Consider the following 22,916-nt stretch of genomic DNA (forward strand, 5'->3'; position numbering starts at 1 on the left):
GTTTTAGTATTTTTGTTTGTTTTTCCAGTTTTTTAAATATTTCAATTTATTTAATTTAACAATAATTATATAAAGTAACAAAAATGTTTTTGTTTTTTTTTTGTAATGGATTTAGTTTAGTTTAGTTCAATACAAAAAAATGTAAAAAAATTAATTTTTTTTTATTAATCTTAATTGATTAATTAATCTATAATTGTTCATCATACTTATGTTAAGTATCTAACACTAAGTATTGAACTTCTTGCACAACTTGTTTGGTTTTTCATTCTCTAAAAAACTGGATGATAAAAAAAGTTGAGGTAAATCCCATAGACGTCCACTGAATGAAGGACATTTTCTTTAGTAAAATGTAAAAATGTTTGATTGTGCATCAGCACATACAAATGAATATGACTCAACTCACTGAAAAAGTCCCAGTCTCAAAAACAGCGTTGGCCACATAAGAAACCAATAATTACTTTGATTAACGTTGTTGATTACAGTTCTCTAGCTGTTTCTCTGTCACCTCCTGTTCCTGTAGAATTAATCCATGTCCATCTCTGCCAGTCTGTCTCTTTTTTTTCCTTCTGCCTCACAGGATTGAAGAAGAATTGGGCGATCAGGCTAGATTCGCCGGGCACAATTTCAGAAACCCTAGCGCTCTGTGATACTGACACCACCACACCGAAATCACTCAATAAACAACTGACAAACAGAGTATGTACTGCACTGACCGACTGACTGCCCTTAAAATCATCCAAAATGCATTAAAACAGCACTATTTGCACTGATATACAAAAGATGACTTACTCACTCAAAATATATATTTAAACTGAACTGGACTGCGGACAGGCTTTGATAGACCAAAAATTATGCACAGCGGATCCTGGAGCGACCAACATTATGCACAAGTGATACTGAATTACTTGACGGGCAAAACATGTGCACAGGGTGGACATGCATGCGTATGATACAGAAAGTGGACCTTGAATTTAACAAGGCAAAAACTTGATTTAACTCAGATGGAATAAAAGTAGAGATTTATTTGAATCAGGTGTAATCTTTCAAATTAAGCTTCAGTTTAGATGTGAAATGTATGTGAAATGTAAAACACAGTCTAGGTTGACTTGCCACACTAAAGAAATCAAATGTCATTTTTATGGTTCATTGCATGAGAAGTAGGCAAAAATATAAAGATAGTTTCCTGAATATTTATGCAGTTGTGGGATTTTCAATGGCAAGTTCACGCTGATATGAGTGACATTGACAGTGAAGAATTCATGGTCCAGCATTTTCTCTAAAAGTTGTTTGCCCAGGGCATTAGATGCTTTTTATCAAACAATACTCTCTTTCTCAGATGCTGTTTTTTGTGTCCATCTCTGACCCAAAAGCATGCTGAGGAAAAAGAGCCTTTTAAAACAAACTGTTATTCAATCGAATCAACAAAACAAATAAAAATAAAGTAAAAAATGGAAATAGGGTTTAAAAATAAAAATAAAAGTTTTACTCATTTTAGTAAATTAAACATTCAATATAATGTGTCGTATATATTTATTTCCATAAAGATGCTTCGTTTAAAACAACACCAGGTTTAGCCAGAAGTTTCTGTGTATTGTTGTCATTTATTTGAGAGGTCTAAAATATGTCCTCGTGTGATTATGTTATGATATTGTTGTCTGATGGCTCCCTACATACATCAACACAGCCAAAAAATATAATATATAAAAATAAAGAGAATGAAATCTAAAGGATTGAACATAAAGTTCACATATCACTTCTATTAATAAGAGTAATTACATTCAAGAGCCCCCAAATTTTCTCATGCAATATACTTTTGCATTTTCTTTTACCCTGGATCTCCATCCTGAAGGGGAAGTGGATGTTTTTTTGCATTAAATAAAACATTTAATATGTAAGTGAGCCATTTGTAGGTAGAATCTGTTGATCTTGGCACGTTTCTGGTTCAACCAATGGCGTGTGTTTGGGGCGGGGCTACCTTTGTCCAAATATATAAGAGACGGCAGTAGGAAAGACACACTTCACCAGTAGTGAAAGAAAGAGAGACATAACAATTACAACGACAGATCTAATTCAAGAACTGGACCGACAGACACGCTTACATGAATAGAGACAAACACACTCACTCACTCACATTTGTGTAGCAAAGTCTCACCCTCAACGCACATGACTCCTTATTCTCTGCCTCCATGGACTTGTAGTCTGTTTCTTCCTTTCTTGTCATTTCATCCGTCTCCTCTCTCCCTTTCCCTTCTTGTGGTTATGACTTGGCTTGTTCCCTCCCGTCCCTGAAATCTTTTTCCTCCCTGATGACTGATCTTTTCATCATTTTGTGAGATTATTGTGGTGAAAGAAGGAAACGAAAGAAAGATGGAGAGAAAAAAATAACTGACAAGCCTGTCAAAGAATGATGTTATAGAATATTAAAGCTGTCATTACTTTCGTCAACCTCGAGTCTCTAAGAGTGTTTTCTTCTTGTCGGTAAAAGCAGAGGAGGACATTTAAATGGCTTTTCACCATTTAGACGCTCAATTATAAAACATAAGTGTTTTAATGGGTTTTTAAAATTGCATTTCTTGTCATCTACATTAGAGAACTCAGTCACTGAATTCAGCTCAATTACATTTTTTTTTTTTTTAAGAAATTACTACTTTTATTCATCGAGGATGCATTAAATGGATCAAGTGTCAGTTAAGACATGCATATTGTTCAAAATAATTTATTTCAAATAAATACTGTTCTGTTGAACTTTCTAGTCATAGTCAGAGAATCCTGAATAAATGTATGTTTCCACAAAAATATTAAGCAGCAAAATGCTTTTCAACATTGATAATAATGTTAATGTCCAAGAAATGTTTCTTGAGCAGCAAATCAGCATATTAGAATGATTTCTGAAGGATCATGTGACACTGGAGACTGGAGTAATGATGCTGAAAATTCAGCTTTGCATAACAGGAATAAATTACATTTTAAAATATATTAAAATAGAAAATAGGTATTTTAAATTGTAATAATATTTCACAATATTACTGTTTTTACTGCATTTTTAATCAAATAAATGCAACCTTGATTAATCTTAATGATGATGAAACATGAAAATCATGCAAAAAATATTAAAAAAATATTTTACACCATGTAGCCTTTAGTTTCAGTATGCACGGCATTTACGTCAGTGATTAAATCGGGAAAAAAAATTTTTAGACCAAGAGAAAACACTATGAGAAGACAGGACAAATACGTTTTTTATATTCTACAGAGGTAGTCATTTCAACAGAGGATAAAGTGCTCATTAAGTCACTACAAACTCAGTTAAGCATTCAACGCTGGTCTTGTAAGTTAATCAATGTGGAGAATACACATTTCAAGTAGTGTGCTCTGGAAGTGCATAGACAACACAGCAGTTTAAATCACAGCAGCAAATAACAAGCTAACATGCCCAAGCTCTCTTCTATTACTTTAAGTAGGAAGCAAGTTGATATTAATATTCCAGTCCAATAGCCCAACCCGACCGTTTAACAAGCAGGTGAGCAAAAGCAGTACAACCACAAATACACTTTCAGACCTGCTGGAATGACAACAAAAGCTGGTAAACACTGATTGGGCAGTGCAGCAGTTTTGGACCATCGAAATGGCTGAGCATCTCTATGCGCGGGCATTTATGATGTCAACAAACTCTGGCTTAAGGGAAGCACCTCCAACCAGGAAGCCATCAATGTCAGGCTGGGCCGCAAGCTCTTTGCAGTTTCCCCCAGTAACAGAGCCTGTGAAATGAGGAGAGAAGAACATAATTGTTGAGATAAAACCAAGAACACAACCTAACAGTAACAAAGCATCATTTTTTGCTATTAAGTAAAAAGGGATCAGCATTTAGTCAATAACGATAAGTTTCCATTAAATTACATGTTATAATGCAATATTATGGATAGAAAACTTGTATTTTAGCTGGACACTTGATGGATTTGTTTATTACAAATACACAGTTTTTTGGACTGGAGTGGTGTGGATTATTGGGATGTTTTTATCAGCTGTTTGGACTCTCATTCTGACGGCACCCATTCACTGAAGAGCATCCATTGGTGAACAAGTGATGTAATGCTTAATTTCTCCAAGAAACAATCTCATCTACATCTTGGATGGCCTGAGAGCGAGTAAATTTTCAGTACATTTTTGTGTGAATTATTCCTTTAACAAGAAGACTTTTACGTAAATATTGTGTAAAATAAGAGTTTAAACAGCAATTCCAGTCGCATAAACAGTAGAGCATGGCGCTAGCAATGAGAAAGTTATGGGTTTGATTCCCAGGGAATGCATGCAATGAAAAAATGTATACTTCGAGTGCAGTCTAAGTTGATTTGGATAAAAGTATCTGCCAAATGCATCACAGTAAATATGAAGGCAATTTTGTGCAATATTATTTGCTCTCATTAATTGCATCATACATTGACAGCACAGCCATTCTGCTAAAAAAAAATTTGTGTAGAAGGTTACAGGGATGTGCAATGACATGAGCTGAATAAATGACAGAACATTCACTATGCTATATCTTTAAGGTCACTCAGAATTGAAGACAGGATGTTCTGAACACTGCAGACTCACCTCCGTAGATGATGCGCACAGAGTCGGCTACTGCATCCGACACATTCGCTCTCAGCCATCCTCTCAGCTTCTCATGCACCTCCTGAGCCTGCAGCACACAAATGACAGACTCTGAAAACTTATACAAAGATATATTAGGGATGCACAATATTATCGGACTGATATCGGAATTGGCCGATAATGGCTTTAAATGTAAATATCGGCATCGGCCCGATATGAAAAAGTATGCCGCTATGTCTTGCCGATAAGAGGAATATGTTAACTCGCATGTGCTCAGGGTGTGCTAGCGATTAGATCCCGTCAACAGTGTCGCTCATTCTTGAAGCCAAGTTTTGTCTGAATGATGATTAGATTCACTCTTTTGGATCGCTGCATTTAATCTGAGAATGCACGTACAGAATGACGCATTCGGTGTGTGATTGAGTAAACAGTAATAGCACCTGCAGCGGAAGCCTCCCCCGGGTCCTAACGCCTGTTCGGTAAGGAGTTTTAATCTGTAGGGGGCGCTGTTGGCCTACTTCTAATTAAAGGGGGGGTACTGTGCCAAAAATCTTACGTCCGGGTTCGTACAAGTTTCTGAGTTTTTTTCGATCGTGGCTCTTAATCACGTAAAAGAGGGTGGAACTCCTTATATGGGCATTTCTCCCGGAAGAACGCACCCGTGCACGCATCGACCAGAGCAAGAGCGAGATCGCGCCCATCAACGCGCTTCATCCGGCAGCAGCGCTGCACGGGACTTGCTCGGGAAGAAGTAGCAACGGAGTTTCTCAAGTGCGTTTGTTGACGAACGTTTTACAAACAAGGCCCAGTTCGACGCTGGATTTGCACATGGTTTGATACTGAAAGATGGAGCGGTCCCAGCTATAAAAGGTCCCGGTCATGATTCATAACTGCAGACGGTAAGTGAAACGGCATCAAATGTCTGTTTTGTTGGCATTCGGCGCCCAAGTGCTCGTCACTCTTTAGCTCCGCCCACGGCACGCCTCCAGGAGATTTCTTTTATAAATATGATAACACTAAAGACTTTTTGGAGATATGAAGGATGCAGTACTACTCTATAGGTACTCAAGATTAACATGAGATTGGGTGAAACTGTGTGTGTTATGCCCCCTTTAAACTAAAAGTAAAATAGCCTACACAAATAACATTTAGACTGTGTTTCTGATTAAATAAAGCAGTAATTGATGTCATAAAATAATGAGTATGTTTTGATTTAAAGGTCAGAAGCTATAGCTTACATGAAAAAAAATCACAAACATGACACTTGTAAATTAAATAATTTTATATATACTTATTTATTCATTAATGTGTAATGTTTTATTTTTTAAACAAATCATAAGCTCTAAAAGATTTTCAGAATTTTTACAACTCTTTTGCTTTAGACCATCTACAAATGTTATTTTTACAATTTAGACCATCTACAAATGTTAAATCTTAAAATAAAATGTTAGGGTAAACTGCATCTTTCGCATCTTTCTAATGCAGCGATTGATATATAGTTTATTTATAGTTATTTTCAAAGCGTCAATGTACCGTCAAAAAAATCTTCATTATTGTTTATTTAATTCTAACAAATAAGTTCTTGTTTAAAAACTAACCAAAATTTTAAATATTTTGCTTATAATTTCTGCACAGGAGAGACTTGGTGCTGTTTCCAAACAAAAGGAAATATATCGGTATATATCGGCCAAAATAAGTTGAAAAATATCGGCATATCGGATATCGGCAAAAATCCAATATCGTGCATCCCTAATATATATATATATATATATACATTGATTCAGAAAATGTTTAGTTCTATCTATCGATCTATCTATCTATCTATCTATCTATAGTATTGTGCATACACACACAGCTCCGGTAAAATTCAGTGAAATGTTAAAAAATAACAATAATGAAAAAGCACTATTATGTAAGTAATTGCATATTATATGTATTTATAATTTACAATTACAATGACACCTTCAAACACTAAACATATCCTAAATATTTTGTACTATAAAAGTGAAAACGCTGGATTTGCACATGGTTTGATACTGAAAGATGGAGCGGTCCCAGCTATAAAAGGTCCCGGTCATGATTCATAACTGCAGACGGTAAGTGAAACGGCATCAAATGTCTGTTTTGTTGGCATTCGGCGCCCAAGTGCTCGTCACTCTTTAGCTCCGCCCACAGCGCGCCTCCAGGAGCTCGGCTTTTTCCGGAGAGAATCGTAAAGCTGTATCTTTCTTTTATAAATATGATAAAACTAAAGCCTTTTTGGAGATATGAAGAATGCAGTACTACTCTATAGGTACTCAAGATTAACATAAGATTGGGTGAAACTGTGTGTGTTATGCCCCCTTTAAACTAAAAGTAAAATAGCCTACACAAATAACATTTAGACTGTGTTTCTGATTAAATAAAGCAGTAATTGATGTCATAAAATAATGAGTATGTTTTGATTTAAAGGTCAGAAGCTATAGCTTACATGAAAAAAAATCACAAACATGACACTTGTAAATTAAATAATTTTATATATACTTATTTATTCATTAATGTGTAATGTTTTATTTTTTAAACAAATCATAAGCTCTAAAAGATTTTCAGAATTTTTACAACTCTTTTGCTTTAGACCATCTACAAATGTTAAATCTTAAAATAAAATGTTAGGGTAAACTGCATCTTTCTGGGGGAAAAAATGCAGCGATTGATATATAGTTTATTTATAGTTATTTTCAAAGCGTCAATGTACCGTCAAAAAAATCTTCATTATTGTTTATTTAATTCTAACAAATAAGTTCTTGTTTAAAAACTAACCAAAATTTTAAATATTTTGCTTATAATTTCTGCACAGGAGAGACTTGGTGCTGTTTCCAAACAAAAGGAAATATATCGGTATATATCGGCCAAAATAAGTTGAAAAATATCGGCATATCGGATATCGGCAAAAATCCAATATCGTGCATCCCTAATATATATATATATATATATATATTATACAAAGAATTGAAAGGTTCCATTGATATTAAAGGTTCTTTATGGAACCGTTGATGCAACTAAACAACCTTTATTTTTTAAGAGTGCAGCAGTTGCAACACCAAATAAAGTACATGATCATAAACAGAATGACTTTAAACTACAGCATAATGTAAAAGCATTAAGCATATTATTATTCATGCTTTAGTGCACATATGCAATGCGAGCAATCAAACATGATAATGGAGATGAAATGATATGATTAATGGATAGTATGAATACAGATTTACCTGATCAGGAGTGGCGGTTTTGCCAGTGCCAATGGCCCACACTGGCTCATATGCTATAACCACATGAGTCCAGTCCTTCACATTGTCTATAAAATACAGAAATTCATCATGGTATTTAGTGTTTCAAATGCATGAACAGGGTCCTAGAACATAATGTTAAAATCACATATTTGATATCAGATTTGTGTTTTTAAAAGACCTGCAATGACTTTAGTCTGTTCAAACACCACGTCCTCAGTGGTTCCAGCTTCTCTCTCCTCTAGTTTCTCCCCAATGCAGGTGATCACACCCAAATCGTTCTCTAGGCAATGGGCCACTTTCTGGCCAATCAGCTGCAAAGGACATCACAGCCAATCAGAGTGAAACAGAGCTGAATGCGGAATAGCACAAGATATGCATCAATACGAGGCCTGAATTTCAACACACAGAAAAGCAAAGACGTAAAAGAGCTTGGATTCCTATTAAAATACCTCATCGCTCTCGCCAAACACGTGACGCCTCTCAGAATGGCCCAGAATGACCCAGTCGACACCGCAGTCTTTAATCATCGCTGGGCTAAAGCGGAGAAGAAAAGGAGAGAACAAGAAATATGGTTTTAGAGTTTTGACAGTGATAAATGGTTGTTCATAAAAACTATAAAAGATACAAATGAGCACATATACCTGATCTCCCCAGTGAAGGCTCCTTTGGGTACCTTATAGCAGTTCTGGGCGGCCACACCGATCCTCTGGTCCAGCTTAGACCTCACATAATCAAGATAAATGGCTGGTGCTCCACACACCACCTCTAAACAATGAAGACAAAACCACTGTTATGATGATATATGATTATGAAAGCCAGATTGACCACTTTTAAATGAATAGTTCACCCCAAAACCAAACATCTGTCATCATTTACTCACCCTCATGTCATAGTTTTAGTGTGAAATATTTCTTCTTTTATTATTATTACTTTTTTACTACCTCTGAATTTGTTAAGATATTTTTCTCCAAGTAGAATGGGAACAAATTATGGAAGCCTGTTTCTGCCACGGAATTAAAAAAAATAATAATTCTCAGAATTCCAAGTTTACAACTCGCAAATCTGTGTATATCTTGCAATTCTGACATTTTTATACGAGTTCCGAGTTTTCATCTCATAATCCTGTGTTTTAGTTTCCGCCATGGAACTTTGCAACATTTTTATCTTGCAGTTTTTATCTCGACTTGCACATTGTTCAGACTTTTCTTCTTAGAATTGCGAGTTTATAGCCAAGTCAAAAAGAAATCATAAATCAGATATAAACTGAATTGTGAGTTGCAATAAAAAAAAATCTGAATTGTGAGGGGGAAAAAAAGTTGCAATTACCGCTTTTTATTTTATTTTTTTTTTATCCTGTGGTGGAAATGGGCTTCTATAGCAAATTATTTGGCAAACATTTTTCAATGCATTTTTTATGCATGTAGGACAAATATAGAGTCCGTAGGACCGAAAAATTTCAATTAATAATGAAGCTTTCTACAGCAGGCCTATGAAAAATGTGCTGCTTATGAACAATAATACATTTTTTGAGTGAATTATTATTATTGACTACCTCTGAATCTATTTTCCCCAGGTAGAATGGGAAAAATAATTTGGCTTACGATTATTTTACACATATGGGACAAATATTTGAACAATTATTTAGCTAGTAAGTTGTATTTTTATGTAATTGTTATGCATATGTGACAAATATAGGATATATGGGACAGGACAAATATAGTGTCTGTAGGACCAAAAATTCTAAATTAATAATGAAGCTTCCTACAGCAGGCCAATGAAAAAAATGTTTGCGTTTCCTATGAAAAATAATATGTGACTGTGATGACATGGAATAATAAAACAAAATCAAATGAGCTAGATTCATATTGAAGTTATTTGAATGTAAAAGCAGTTCAAACACGACTGGTAGGTTAAATTGAAAAACTAGCATACTTTCAGCTTAATATCCTTTCAAGTAAACAACATAACTTCAAATGAACGCAATGGACCTGTTTCATCGTTGAGACTGGCCGTGTTCAAGGTCATTATGAGCTCGCCCAAACTCTCTTTATCGCCGTTCATTTTCCAGTTTCCACCGACGAAGAATTTTCTTGAAGACATTATTGCGAGACAAACCGAACGGACCAAACACGCCGACTGCAGTATAATCGATCCCGTTAGAGAACTTAAGAATCCTACTATGGAGAAGGTTAGTTTATAAATATTCAATGAGGAAGCGCTTTGGCATTGGAAGATTGCGCGTCAGGACGACGTAATTAATATTCATGAGATAATGCCACGCCATGAGAGTAACGTCACGTCGGCGCAATCTAATTAACATGCAAGCACTCAGCTTTCGCTAGGAAATCAACTGCATTGAACGTAAGCTTATATTATTAATAATAATAATTAATCTTTGTGAGCTAAACGTTGCGAATGATGAGCAGTCATAGAGGCTATCTCTTATAATCCGTTTACTAAAAGTTGCATAGAATGACTATAATGATAGTAAGCATGGACAAAGTTTAAAAAAATAATTTCTGTGCCAAAAATCTTACTTCCGGGTTCGTACAAGTTTCAGTTTTTTTTCGATCGTGGCTCTTAATGACGTAAAAGAGGGTGGAACTCCTTATATGGGCATTTCTCCCGGAAGAACGCGCCCGTGCATGCATAATGAGAAATGGATTTTAAAATAATTTACAGTGAGGCCCAAAAACATGAGATCACTACGGAAATTGCTTCTATTTTGCATTTACATTATCTAGGTTATCCAGCATTATTTGAGAATGTTTCAAAGACCATTTTGTGCTTCAGCTGAAGCAAGTAAGCTGACCTTTAACAATACAAAGGAGTTCACATGGTCAGTGGCATTTTTCTTTCATTTGTTTGTTTTATGTGTTTAATGTCATTTTCCAGCACACAGCTTTCCCTAGAAATGGAATCAATACCGTATCATTCTTTTTAATAATAATTAATTATTTACACTGTAAAGTGTTTTAATGCCATTGCGAATGCTTTTGTACTTAGTGTGCCAATATTATGTGGCTTACATTATATTACTCAGTGCATTGCAGTTCACTTTGTAATGCACCTTTTACAATGCATATTGTTCTGAAACAGCGTTATATGTCATATATAGTCTTCTTTCTTATTTCACAGCCAAAGCAGAGTCGCAGACTTCATCAAGAATAGGAACTTGCCAATTACTTGTCTGACGTTTCTCTGTGCAAAGCTCTATTGAAAGTGGGTTAGAGTAAGTCTCACGTCCTCCTTCTTAAGCGAAAGAAAAAAACAACTGTCTGATCTACTTTCTCAAGGTGACTGAGTTTGCAGTAGGTGATAATATACTTAAAGGGATTAGGTTTACAATGTGACTTCACAATAGAACTAAAAGCCTCTGACTTGAGACTTGGTTAGTAAATTGCCATATGAACATTAATTCTGACCTGGATGACTAAACATTTGTAGACACTTCGTGTGGGCTGATGTTGCATAGCAATGTAGCACAAACATAGTTCTGTGGCCTAATTTACATTTCAGACATTAGATTTCCTTTCCAATAATATTTTCTTCTGTCATAGATTCTTTAGTGCAAAAGTGCCCAATGCAAACTTTTCTGTCATTTGCACAACAAAATAATTTATTCTGTTATGAAAGAAAAAGTAGCAGTGCTAAGATCAGCATTGTTTCAAATTATGTTATTAATTATTTCAAATACCCTAAAATCATAAAACACGCAGATACAAACAGCACACACTAAAATATTGTTTAATGCAGAACACTATGTTTATTAGAAAGGTATTCGAGTAACCACAGCAATATTTAAGAGGAACTGTCTTGTACGTGAAAGTCCTACAAAAAGATGAAAGAAGTAAATACAGACATTTAATCTTTTAGCATAACTTGACATTTTTTGGACTTTGGGAACTTGTTAAAAATTTAAATACTGTATGCCAGGTTAAATTTGTCACCGTTATTAAAGAGCCATAATATCAGATCTCAGACAGTCAGTGTGGTTGTTGGGAAAAGTCACTGTACATTTTCTTCTGCATTCTATTGTCATTTCTAATAAATAAAAATATTTATCCAAACTTTTATCTAATGATAAGAATTTTTATCTGACAAAAAATTATGTAATAATATATTTTAAATTCTTAAATGATTATTAATTTTCCTCATTTTAAACAGTCAAAAACACTATCATTTCAAGTCAAAGTATCGTTGTCATGAGATTGTCATGTTATGATAACATTAATGCAGTCTTGTGTTAGTTGCAACTTACATTTTTACAATTAAATATTGCATTTATACTAATGAAATCCAGTCTTCCAGAAATCCCACACATACAGGTGGACCATTGCGTGTTTTTGTGTGTGAGATTCTCTGTTGCTTAGAAATTGATAATTTCTCATCCTCTCTCAACATTTACTCATCCTTTCTTTCTCATTCTCATTCTCATTCTCATTCTCATTCTCATTCTCATCTTGTCTCAGGGTCCAACTCAATTCCAAATCTTCAAGAAGCTGTCCCATGAGCCAGTGCAAACACACATGCCATCTCCTGGTACTCCAGTGCAGCTCACCCTGTTGTCATGGCCAGACAACACGCCTACAGAAGAGAAAGGAAGGAAGTAAGTGAGAGTATGAATTTGACAGCGCTTTGTTTTTTTTATGCACATTTATTTAATTTGCAATGAAATGGAAGTAGCTAGCGACTGATCTACTGTATTGTGACACAAAGCCGAGTACCATGGCTTATTGAAAACGAAAAAAGGATGATTTTATGTATAGGTTGTTGATTGGATGTTGAGATGTTGCTGTTGCATTCAAAAGTGGAGGCAGATGATCACAAGCTCGCAACGGCAGGGTTTAAATGAACTAAATGATAGGAGAAGACCTCCTTACATCACCAGAAAGAAGTCTGACACTTCCATTGGAAGATCAAGTTATGACATTTTGATTAAATATTACAAGGTGCAAAAAAAAAAAAAAAAACGTATTGGATGGATGAATTGCTCAAAATCTGATGGATTTAGAAAATAAATATGGTGAATTTTCATTTCATTCCAACTTTAAAGGAATAGTTCACCCAAAAATTAATTTTGCTGAAAATATACTCACCCTCAGGCCATCCAATATGTACATGGGTTTGTTTCTTCATAGAAACAGATTTGGAGAAATGTAGCATTACATCACTTGCTCAGCAATGGATCCTCTGCAGTGAATGGGTGCCGTCAGAATGAGAGTCCAAACAGCTGATAAAAACATCACGATAATCCACAAATAATCCACACGACCATCAATTAATGTCTCATGAAGTGAAAAGCAGCGAGTTTGTAAGAAACAAATCCATCAATGAGGAGTTTTAACTTGAATCCATCACTTCTGACCAAAATATGAGTCCATAATTCATAAAAACACTTAATCCAGTGAAAAAGTCCATCCCTTTTGTCCTCTCACATCAAAATCCACAAACATATTTGTTTAGAACAGTTTTGGACTGTTTTTGCTTGTAAATTGTGCCTGAGCTGTGCATATTTCTCTCCTGATTCAGACTTTTTCACCGGAGAAAGCAATATTATGGATCGACGAGGACTCATATTTTAGCCAGAAGCAATGGTTTAAAGTTAAAATACCTTAAAGGGTTAGTTCATCCAAAAATGAAAATTAGGCTGTGTTTTACTCACCCCCAGTTCCGGGCGGATGAGGTATGAGTTCAGTGCTGCGCATGCACCGGTGAGTCTCGTGAAAACCAACGTTTGTTAACAGGAGCAAAGGAAGCAAAGTTTCCTTACTTTAGCAAAGGAAAACCAGTCTCCTCTTGGCTTATATCGAAATCCTCTGACATTCTTCTTTACAAATCCTCGTTTTGTACTTCTAATTCTTGACCGTTGTTTTGATTTGATCTCTCTGCTGCATTTCCGCATTCGTCATTTCTGAGCGGCGCATGCGCAGTGCTGACCTCATACGTCATTCCCCTGGAACTGCTTCTGTTTACAACAGTGAGCGCAAGCTAGATTCAAGTGATTATTACGTTTTGAATATGGATATTTTTCTTACAAAAACGCATCGATTCGCTATAGGAGGCCTTTGTTTACCCCACGGAGCCGTGTGAGACACTTTTTTTTTATGGATGGGCGCTTTTTATTTCACTTCTTTTGGACTGAAGCACTGCAACACCCGCTGACTGCAATGATAGAGCTTGGAATAGCCAGGACAATTTTTAATATAACTCCAACTGGATTCATCTGAAAGAAGAAAGTCATATACACCTAGGATGCCTCGGGGGTGAGTAAAACACAGCCTAATTTTCATTTTTGGGTGAACTAACCCTTTAATGACAGATTTGTTTCTTACAAACATACAACTTTTCACTTCACAAGATGGTAATTGATGACTGGAGTGGTGTGGATTACTTGTGGATTATTGTGATGTTTTTATCAGATGTTTGGACTCTGACGGCACCCCATTCACTGCAGGGGATCCACTGGTGAGCAAGTGATGGAATGCTAAATTTCTCACACCAACACCAACATAAACTAACACCAACGCTATATCATATCCCTGCTAGAAGAGTGTTTTATTACTCAGAAATTGGCTACATACATAAATACATAAAAAGCTGCTCAGTGGAGTTGCCAAGATGGCTGTCGAGTGATTTGACTTGCTTAAAATGGACTTTGTTCCTGCTTAATCAGCATTCTCTCCAACTCAGACTTTTTTTTTTCTCTTTCAACTCACCCACTTTCTCGCCCTTTAGCGAGTCCCAAATATTGCAGTTGAAGTCGTCATAGCCAGCAAAGATGAGGCGGCCAGACGCGGATAGATCCAGTGATGTTACGCCGCTGTTCAGTGCGGCATCCTGGTAACTGATCACTTCTTGATCGGCGCGAATATCATACATTTTGCATGTGCAGTCATCCGAGCCAGTGATAATTGCATTGCCACTAGGGTAGAACTGAAGAAAGAGGAAGTTTGGTGAATCCATTTCCATTTATGTGCTTTGCTCTTAAATTAAATCGGAAAGACTCAAATCTTTGAAACTGTTAGAAGGTTAGCATAATCAGTGTGGTTAGCCAAAAAATAACTGTGATTTTTCCCATGTTCAACTCACTGAAATGGCGTTGATGTCACTAGTGTGACCCTGGAAGGTTTGCTTGCACTGGCCATCCCTGATGTCCCACAGCTTGGCCAGAGAGTCGCAAGCACCAGAAACAAAGGAGTTCATGTCCGGAGACAGAGACAGACACATGCAATCACCAACATGGTTCAGGAAAACAGTCTTCTGCTTTCCAGTCTCCAAATCCCACAATACACTGGCAGAAAAATGGGAGGGAAATGAACAAAACTCTAACAAAAGACAATGAGTGGTGCTTTCTGGTTGGTCTCAATAGGCAGTTGCTGGTCCCTAGACGTTTATGGGATTTTTTTTAGACGTTTATGGGATTTATGCTTTACTAGACTGCAAGTAACTTAATATAAAGTAAAATCACAACTCTCCTCAACAAGCTGCATAGCATTGTGAAAAAGCTCCAACCTTATCTAATAATAATGGAGATGCTTGCTGTACTTCTAGTCTAGCTAGACTTTGTGAGATGACAGTGGCACCATTTAACTTACATTTTTAGTTGAAGGTATTTTTTTAATGGATATGTTAATCAATTTCTTGGCTAAAAGAAAGTTGTAGCACATTATTCCCTGATAAACCTAAACACAAGTATGCTATGATGTTCAATTTGCATGTGAGTATCATCCAGTTATTTTTGTATTTTAATACAATATTTATTATTTGTCAGGTTGATCAAATAATGAGTCCAGAAAGTGATAAAAATTGAAAAAATAAAATAGATACATAATGATTGCGTCTGCTACTTTTATCGTACTGGAAATCAAGTTGAGCGCATTGCATTGTGGGACAGTTTTTCACATGATGTGTGTATGTTTTTTTTATATTGCACGTTTTAGCAAATATAGCATGCAAACTATATACTGGATGAATATTAAGAATAGTATAGTATATTGCAAACATAGCCTTGTTGTAACTATTTTACAACTATTTCTTAATCAGAACTTAAATCGGTCTGATTCCTGAATGAATCATTTAGGCCGTTTTGTGAACTGAATCAACTGAATTAAACATAACTATTTCATGAACTCTCATGAATGTGCCTAGAAGTGCTGAGATGTCAGTCAACTTCACATTAAGCTCGTATGGATGACTTTTATGGTACATTCATGGTGGTTTTTTGTTGCCATTTTCATTCAGTTTAATTTTATTGAAAATAGTGGCTAAGAAAAAAAAAGTAATACTAAAAAGTTAAAAGTTTGTAACAAAATTAATTTTGATATTTGGAGGAACTAATATGAAAATACACAAACCATGTGGTATCACCAGAGGAGGTTAGAATCTCTGTGTCACTGAGGAAGCGTGCACAGGACAAGTAACCTATGAAGAATAGATAACATAACAGGCATTTACTTACAAATATGCAAGAAAGTATAGATTCTCCACTGATTTCAATACTTCTATACCTGTATGAGCATCTAATTCTTTCACGGTCTTGATTACAGGTGTCTTCAAGTTGTAGACTGTACACATGTTGTCGAGACCACCGCTGGCCACAAGGTTTCCAGAAGGAGCATATGCACAGGTCATCACCCATGAGGACTTGAGGGGAACAGCATTGACCTACAGAAAGAGGAAAATATTATAACTTTTCCCTGAAGGTATTCTGATTTAAAGTTTAAAGGAGAAGTATGTCATTTCCACACAATCAAATGTAATTGCATAATAATCACAGATTTTTCAAAGATGTTTACCAGGTTTTGTTGCTTAAAAAGATGAACAGCATCAAAAACTGACAGCACCGCATTGACCCAGTGGGTGGGTGAATTTGTGTGTGAAATGTCATGATTCATCAATAACTTTAGTACTAAAATTTGTTCTAAATGTACAAAAACTTAAGGAAAAACTGTAACCACATGCATGAGAAAAATCACATACTCTGGGTGGAATTATAAACGTGTTCAGATCAAATTTTATACATAGATATTTATTATATACTTCGATACCCATCTTCTCTTAAAAGTATATCACCTTATTTCCAGTGTGAGAATCCCAGATGAGAAGTTTGCCATCCTGTGATGCACTGACCATTAGCCTAAAGTCACCAATGAAAAGCTGGTAAGACAACGGGATGTACCATTTCATATATTCATATATGAATATATTTCATATATTCCACCCCTCGTCGTATTTAATGTAAACAGAACTTTACAGACAATTGCCGTGAGTGCATGACATTTTTTCCCCCCATATTTTGTTATGTTTGGCTTGCGAAAGCAGCCTTAACAACATGTGTAAGCTAGCTAAATTTATTTAGATTTTTTGGATTCTAACAATTGCAACAATAATGTGTTTAAATTCTAATGGATTCCAAAATAGTATATGTATGTGTATATATATATATTTATTTGACCCTCTAACTCTAGCACTTTGTATTCTATTTTAATTCTACTTTATCCATTTATCTTCTTTTTACTAAAAAAAAATATATTTTTTTCTATTCTACTTGTTTTTCTTTGTGTGTGTGTATATATATATATATATATAACTCAAACAAGAGTTTCAAGAGGCATAGGCGGAGTTTCACTTTTATGCGGGGGGGTGCTACGTGTACTGCGTTAGGCTAACCGAGACTTGTCATTTGCACTTATATATTGTTGCTCTTTTGTTAGTTTTGACTGCTTTTATTGTCCTCGTTTGTAAGTCGCTTTGGATAAAAGCGTCTTCTAAATGACTAAATGTGCAAAAAAAAAATAAAAATAAATAAAAAAATATATATATATGTGTATGTATATATATGTGTGTGTATGTGTGTGTGTATGTCTTCATATATGTAGGTATATATGCTTTTTGGAGCTATTTGATTTTGCTGTCAAAGCAGTTTCATAAATACAGTGAGGCTTAAGTCTTTTTCAGGCCACTGACCCTGATAATTGATCTAACTAAGAATTAGCTAATTCAAGGTGACCACAAGGTGCAGTTGACATCCCTGTGAGAGCTATTAACCTGCTTGAGCAGATCATGTGACAGCAAAGGGCAACAGGTAAACCAATGGAATTCGTGGAATACCTTTCTGTTAATTTGTTTCCCCCCTTGAATTTACTTTTGAAGGCCAAACTGATAATTGATCAATATTACCTAATATTTATATAGAGCAGTATAACTCAGCACACCTAATGAATTGATTTGACCCGTACTGTTGTTCTCACCTGTTGTCTGTACACCAGTGCATGGCATAGATTTTGGCCAGATGGCCTTTGAGGGTCCTCCTGGTCTTGAGTTGGACCCGAGGGGCCGGAGCCACCCCAGAAGCGGCGGAGGCCATGTCTGTGTCATGTGCTGCTTTACGAGCTGCCTAGTAGGGGAACAAATATTTTATATTAGCATATTATTATTATTTATATAAATAGAAACTGAACAGCTGATGCATTTTAGTGTAGCAAAGATCTTATAACTATGTTCTTTAACTGTTTCATTGTGAAAGTACATCAAATATTTAAGAACTTTACAGCAGTCTCACCTCAATCTGTGTCTTCAGGGCTTCGGCCTCCTTTTTCATCTGCTCCATTTCACCCATGGCTGCTGTTGATCGGGGTTCAACACAAGCTGAAAGCAATCAGAGAATAAAGATAAAAATTAAATCAAAATTAAATATTCTGCTTAAAAAATGGTCCTACACTCTTAAAAATAAAGGTGCTTCACGATGCCATAGAATAACTTTTTTGTCTAAATGGTTCCATAAAGAACCTTTAACATCTGAAGAACCTTTCTGTTTCACAAAGGGTTCTTTGTGGCAAAAGAAGGTTCTTCAGATTATAAAAAGGTAAGAAAGAGATGGTTCTTTAAAGAACCTTTGACTGAATGGTTCTTTGTGGAACCAAAAATGGTTCTTCTATGGCATCGCTTGAAGAACCTTTTGAAGCACCTTTATTTTTAAGAGTGTATATGTAATCAAATAAACATAAATAAATCAATAAATAATATGACTAGGATTGAACTAGGCCTTGTGTGTGACTATTACAGCCAGCGTTGCCAAGACAGAACAGGGCTACAGACAGAACTGCACTGTTGCTGCAGGATTTTTTTTTTTTTTTTTATCCACTACCCACCAGAAACGTGGAATACCCCTGAATTTCGATGGAGGAGAAAACACAATTGGGCTAGTTTTGGACTAGTTTTTTTTTTTTTTTTTTTTTTTTTTTTTTTTTTTTGTGTAGCAACTGAGGTGGTTTTATTTCAGAGACCTGGCAACCCTGATTACAGCATCAGACATGTGGAAGAGATTTAATAATATCGACGATTTATAATTTGACCTAATATTGACGAATATTTAAACCTGCCTTTGATTTGATGCAAAACCTCCCAGCCAGTCATAAAACATCTCAGTGGACAACAATTAGTCCTGAACTTTGCACGTAATATCTCAGAAAGCAAGTTCTTCATACCTGCTTGGTAGACAGTAACACTGAATATAGATTTGCACTCAAAAAAAAAAAAAAAATTAACGGTGAACAACAACATTGTCTGCCATTTATGAGTTCAGCTTGAGTTCAGTAATGCTAGCTAGCAAATGCGAATGATACTGTGACTCTGTTATTTAAAATTCAAATTCTACATTTCAAATTCTGTTATTGATATTCAAAAAAAAAATCCAAATTCAGAACCTAGCACCAAACTACTAAATCAGACCTTCAAAACTCAAACAGTCCTATTCAAGCCTTATTATAAAGTCAAATATATGTGCAATTTATGAAACAAGGCAAATAAAAAAGTGCAAATCTGTATAATAAGACACGTGGAACCAAAACTAATCTAACCTTAGTCCTAAACATGGCAAACATAGACTTGGTAATCTGTAATTGAATGTCAAATCAAACGTCTGAGATCTGTAATCTGCTTAAAATAAAATATTTCAAATGTTTTATGCAGATGTAAATCTTCCAAGTCGCAACTTACTATAAAAATGTCTGTCGCTCGTCTACCGCCGTATAATTTTTACCTCTCTGTGGGAGGCCAGAGGATATGATGAGGAATTATCAGCATTGTTGTGTTACAGAGATCCTAATGAACTTAATTGGAGGTTAAGTAGTAGAGCCTGGTGCTAGAAACCATGATCCGCAAAAGTGAGTCTTGCATTGTGCTGTTGATGATCAAATTATATGTTATAATAGTTAGAAGATTACACTGTGATCTGTGTTCAGCTCGGGATGAGAGCTGTTGTTTTATTGATGTCGAGGAGGGCTAGAAGAAATGTCTAAGCCCCTGCAGGAGCGGTCGGAGGTGGCTTATCAAATCTCCTGTCATCCGATTACCGACTGCTCTTTACTACGGGATCAGGTGGGACCTGAGGTGAGGAGATCAAAGACAAAGACAAAAAAGGGCAAGAAAGGACATGTGTTGTATGTCGTGATATATCTCGTATGTTGTGATCTTCCATACATATGTGTTGGATTGTACATGGAAGTTCATCGAGATGAAATGAGACATGATAAATCTCAAGATTTCGAAGGTCTTTTTGATTACATGCTCAAGAGTAGCTAGCATTAGGTTCATCCTACAAAGAGCCAAATGTGAGAACTTTGCAAGTTGACATTATGATATGTTTAGAAACGAAAACAACAGTGCTAAAATGTTTTTTTTCGAAGTTTGAATATTATTGGAGTACAAGAAAATACTATTTCACTCTTTCTACCAGTGTTATTTTAGTGTTAAATCAGATACTTTTTTGTAAATATTTTGAATTAAATTTTATTTTATATTTTTGTTTCTTAGATTGTATAGATTGTTTCTACAACTTATTTTTTTCAGTGTACAGGAATGCATCAATATAGGAGACAAAAAAAAAGATTACTACAACCTCAAATTCCTCATGAAAGTGCTGGGTGCATTTTTTTTTTTTTTTTTGATGGTCGAAATACCAACATTAACAGCCCAATGTCATTTTAAGCATTATTAAAGTTGCAGATTAACCTTTCGTGATCATGTGAACTACTTCTGGGATATCAATAGGCAAAAACAAAGTGCCAAAAAATAGACAAAAAAATTAAAAAGCATTTATCTGTGCATTCCTGTGCATGCATACTAAATAAAAAAAATGCATTTAAAGATTCAGATTTATTGTAATGCACAAGGTTTGCATTTGTTCGCTATTTGCAGTGCATTACATCGCTGCATGATTTTTTTTATGCAAACTAATCAATGACCAAACTAACAACAAACTCACCTTTCTACCGTTCTCTATAACTCCAGAGTCTCTCTCTTTCTGTACCAGTTTCTATTTTGTTTAGTCCACAAGACAGTTCAATTCTCTCTCTCTCTCTCTGTGCCTCCCACAGGTTCCCCCAACAGACTGGATGCAACTTACCTGTGGAAAAACTCTCTTTCTCTTCCCTGTCTGCAAGAGAGGAACAGATGAGGATTGGAGGGGATGAAGGAGATCAGGGATGAAAGGATAAGCCCAAAGATAGGCACAGAAAGGGTAAGGGAGAGAGAGAGAGAGAGAGAGAGAGAGAGAGAGAGAGAGAGAGAGGGAAAGGGGAGGGCGAGGAACAGGTAAACCGATGGAATGGAAAATCAGGTTATGGGGTCGAAAGACAAGGCGAGAGTGAGCGCAGAAAGCAGAGGACAGAGGAAGTGATGGATACGGTGTGGCATGAACAAAAATATGGTTGATTCCTGAAGAACATCTTATCATGAAGTTCTCAACGTTGGTTCTAACAGCCATTTTGGAGTAATATGGGCATTTAACCCTTGTGCGCTCCTCATTTGGGAGTCACACTCATGGTCTCCGCGGTCAAAAGTGACCGGACACCTGAAATGTAACTTTTCTTCAGTAAAATCAATCTAAAATATTTTTGTTCAATAATATTTTTTCTTTAGTATTTTGACAGAATTTTATGGTACTAATTAATATTTATACAATAATTATGATAAATTTTTCCCATTGAAAATTGTAAAAAACAAACAAAAAAAATTATTATTTTATTATTTTTAAATTAATGCAGTATTTCAGATTAAAATAGAGACTAGGCCTTTAAAATCCAATTTTTGAAAACAGAATAGCACCTCCTGGTGAGAGCAAAAGAAAAAAGAAAAACCTGTAATTTCATGGTGTAACCACAAGATTCCTGTATAGGACACTATAGAGAGGCGTGTGAATTCCCTAGTTGTTTTTATACATAATTGTTTACTTTTATTAGGTTGTGGATTTAAATGTATATTAAAGCATTCTCAACGACTACTTTTTGTCAAGGTTTATATGTTGCTAAGGTTATAAGGTTTTTTGTTGTTTTAAATGTTGATTTGAAGTGTAGGTTTTTGCATTATTATTACTACATTCTTATCTGAACACAGTAAGCATTTTGTTACACAAAACATTAAAATTCTATAAAAATGTAACAAAAATTAACAGGAATGCTTTATCAGAGCTTAATCCTTCTGGGTCTGATCTGATTTTAACCTCTTATTTCAGTCTTCTGACTCATTTTGGCTATATGGTTATAGCCATACCAATTCATTTGAGTATGTATAATTCTGTATATGTGTGTCTGTGAGTGTATGAAACTGTTTTACACTCTTGATGTTTTAGAGTGTAACCCCTTCCTTGCTGTCCACTTTTTTTTTACTGCATTGTAGTTTAATTATTGATTTTATTTTACATAGTTGCAGTGTTACAGTCACACCAGTTCATGGGTGTGTGTGTGTATGTGTACAAGTGTGTGTCTGCGTGTGTGTGAGTTGGTGTGTTGATTTTGCACTCTAGATGTTTTAGAGTTTCACCCCTTCATTGCTTGGCCATTTTTTTCTGATTTTTTCCCATTTCCCATTAATTTCCTATGGTCGGTCATTTTTGACTGAAGACCATGAGTGTCACTTTTTTTTTTTACGACCACTTAGCTTTTTCGAATCATGCCTTGTGTTCACATACCAAGTGCCATAAAAGTCACAAAGTTTCGTACCATTCTGGTGAAGCTACGATTTTTAAAAATTCAAAATGTAAAATTCTCCGGT

At 35.5% G+C, this 22,916-nt stretch overlaps 3 protein-coding genes across 5 annotated transcripts in view; 1 reads left to right on the forward strand and 2 right to left on the reverse strand.

Annotated features, from left to right (window-relative positions):
* eno2 (enolase 2) overlaps window positions 1-1,432 on the forward strand; it is a 10,294-nt gene extending 8,862 nt beyond the window's left edge. The window contains exon 12 of the mRNA XM_016457599.1: window positions 578-1,432. Coding sequence (XP_016313085.1) covers window positions 578-647 — 70 coding nt within the window. The 3' untranslated portion in view covers window positions 648-1,432. The remainder of the gene's footprint in view (window positions 1-577) is intronic.
* Window positions 1,433-3,226: 1,794 nt separating this feature from the next.
* On the reverse strand, window positions 3,227-10,097 carry LOC107666351 (triosephosphate isomerase A-like). Its single transcript, XM_016457613.1, has 7 exons — window positions 9,851-10,097; window positions 8,504-8,627; window positions 8,312-8,396; window positions 8,041-8,173; window positions 7,842-7,927; window positions 4,594-4,681; window positions 3,227-3,758 (listed from the first exon to the last, which is right to left on the reverse strand). The coding sequence occupies exons 1-7, from the start codon at window positions 9,960-9,962 to the stop codon at window positions 3,640-3,642; spliced, it is 747 nt and encodes a 248-aa protein (XP_016313099.1). The 5' UTR covers window positions 9,963-10,097; the 3' UTR covers window positions 3,227-3,639.
* Window positions 10,098-12,310: 2,213 nt separating this feature from the next.
* On the reverse strand, window positions 12,311-21,370 carry LOC107666347 (guanine nucleotide-binding protein G(I)/G(S)/G(T) subunit beta-3-like). 3 transcript variants are annotated; one of them, XM_016457608.1, is made up of 9 exons: window positions 21,271-21,370; window positions 18,427-18,512; window positions 18,116-18,261; window positions 16,938-17,001; window positions 16,373-16,529; window positions 16,220-16,286; window positions 14,955-15,156; window positions 14,582-14,798; window positions 12,311-12,449 (listed from the first exon to the last, which is right to left on the reverse strand). In XM_016457608.1, the coding sequence occupies exons 2-9, from the start codon at window positions 18,481-18,483 to the stop codon at window positions 12,343-12,345; spliced, it is 1,017 nt and encodes a 338-aa protein (XP_016313094.1). In that variant the 5' UTR covers window positions 18,484-18,512; window positions 21,271-21,370; the 3' UTR covers window positions 12,311-12,342. The 3 variants fall into 3 exon arrangements, with proteins under 3 accessions (XP_016313094.1, XP_016313093.1, XP_016313096.1); XM_016457607.1 differs by lacking the exon at window positions 21,271-21,370 and adding an exon at window positions 21,130-21,264; XM_016457610.1 differs by lacking the exon at window positions 21,271-21,370 and adding an exon at window positions 19,863-20,147.
* Between the last annotated feature and the right edge of the window lie 1,546 nt (window positions 21,371-22,916).

Source organism: Sinocyclocheilus anshuiensis, unplaced genomic scaffold (assembly GCF_001515605.1).
Source record: "Sinocyclocheilus anshuiensis isolate Anshui unplaced genomic scaffold, SAMN03320099.WGS_v1.1 scaffold868, whole genome shotgun sequence".
Classification (NCBI taxonomy): Eukaryota; Metazoa; Chordata; class Actinopteri; order Cypriniformes; family Cyprinidae; genus Sinocyclocheilus; species Sinocyclocheilus anshuiensis.

What these genes read in the sequence shown, in the direction of transcription:
- LOC107666347 (XM_016457608.1), bottom strand. Translation starts at nt 18,483, where the DNA reads ATGGGTGAAATGGAGCAGATGAAAAAGGAGGCCGAAGCCCTGAAGACA. An exon ending in CCCTGAAGACACAGATTGAG is followed by an intron (nt 18,262 to 18,426) that starts GTGAGACTGCTG and finishes TTCCCCTACTAG; the next exon opens with GCAGCTCGTAAAGCAGCACA. An exon ending in CACTGGTGTACAGACAACAG is followed by an intron (nt 17,002 to 18,115) that starts GTGAGAACAACA and finishes TGGTGACTTTAG; the next exon opens with GCTAATGGTCAGTGCATCAC.
- LOC107666351 (XM_016457613.1), bottom strand. Translation starts at nt 9,962, where the DNA reads ATGTCTTCAAGAAAATTCTTCGTCGGTGGAAACTGGAAAATGAACGGC. An exon ending in CAGTCTCAACGATGAAACAG is followed by an intron (nt 8,628 to 9,850) that starts GTCCATTGCGTT and finishes TTCATTGTTTAG; the next exon opens with AGGTGGTGTGTGGAGCACCA. An exon ending in TGTGCGCATCATCTACGGAG is followed by an intron (nt 3,759 to 4,593) that starts GTGAGTCTGCAG and finishes CTCATTTCACAG; the next exon opens with GCTCTGTTACTGGGGGAAAC.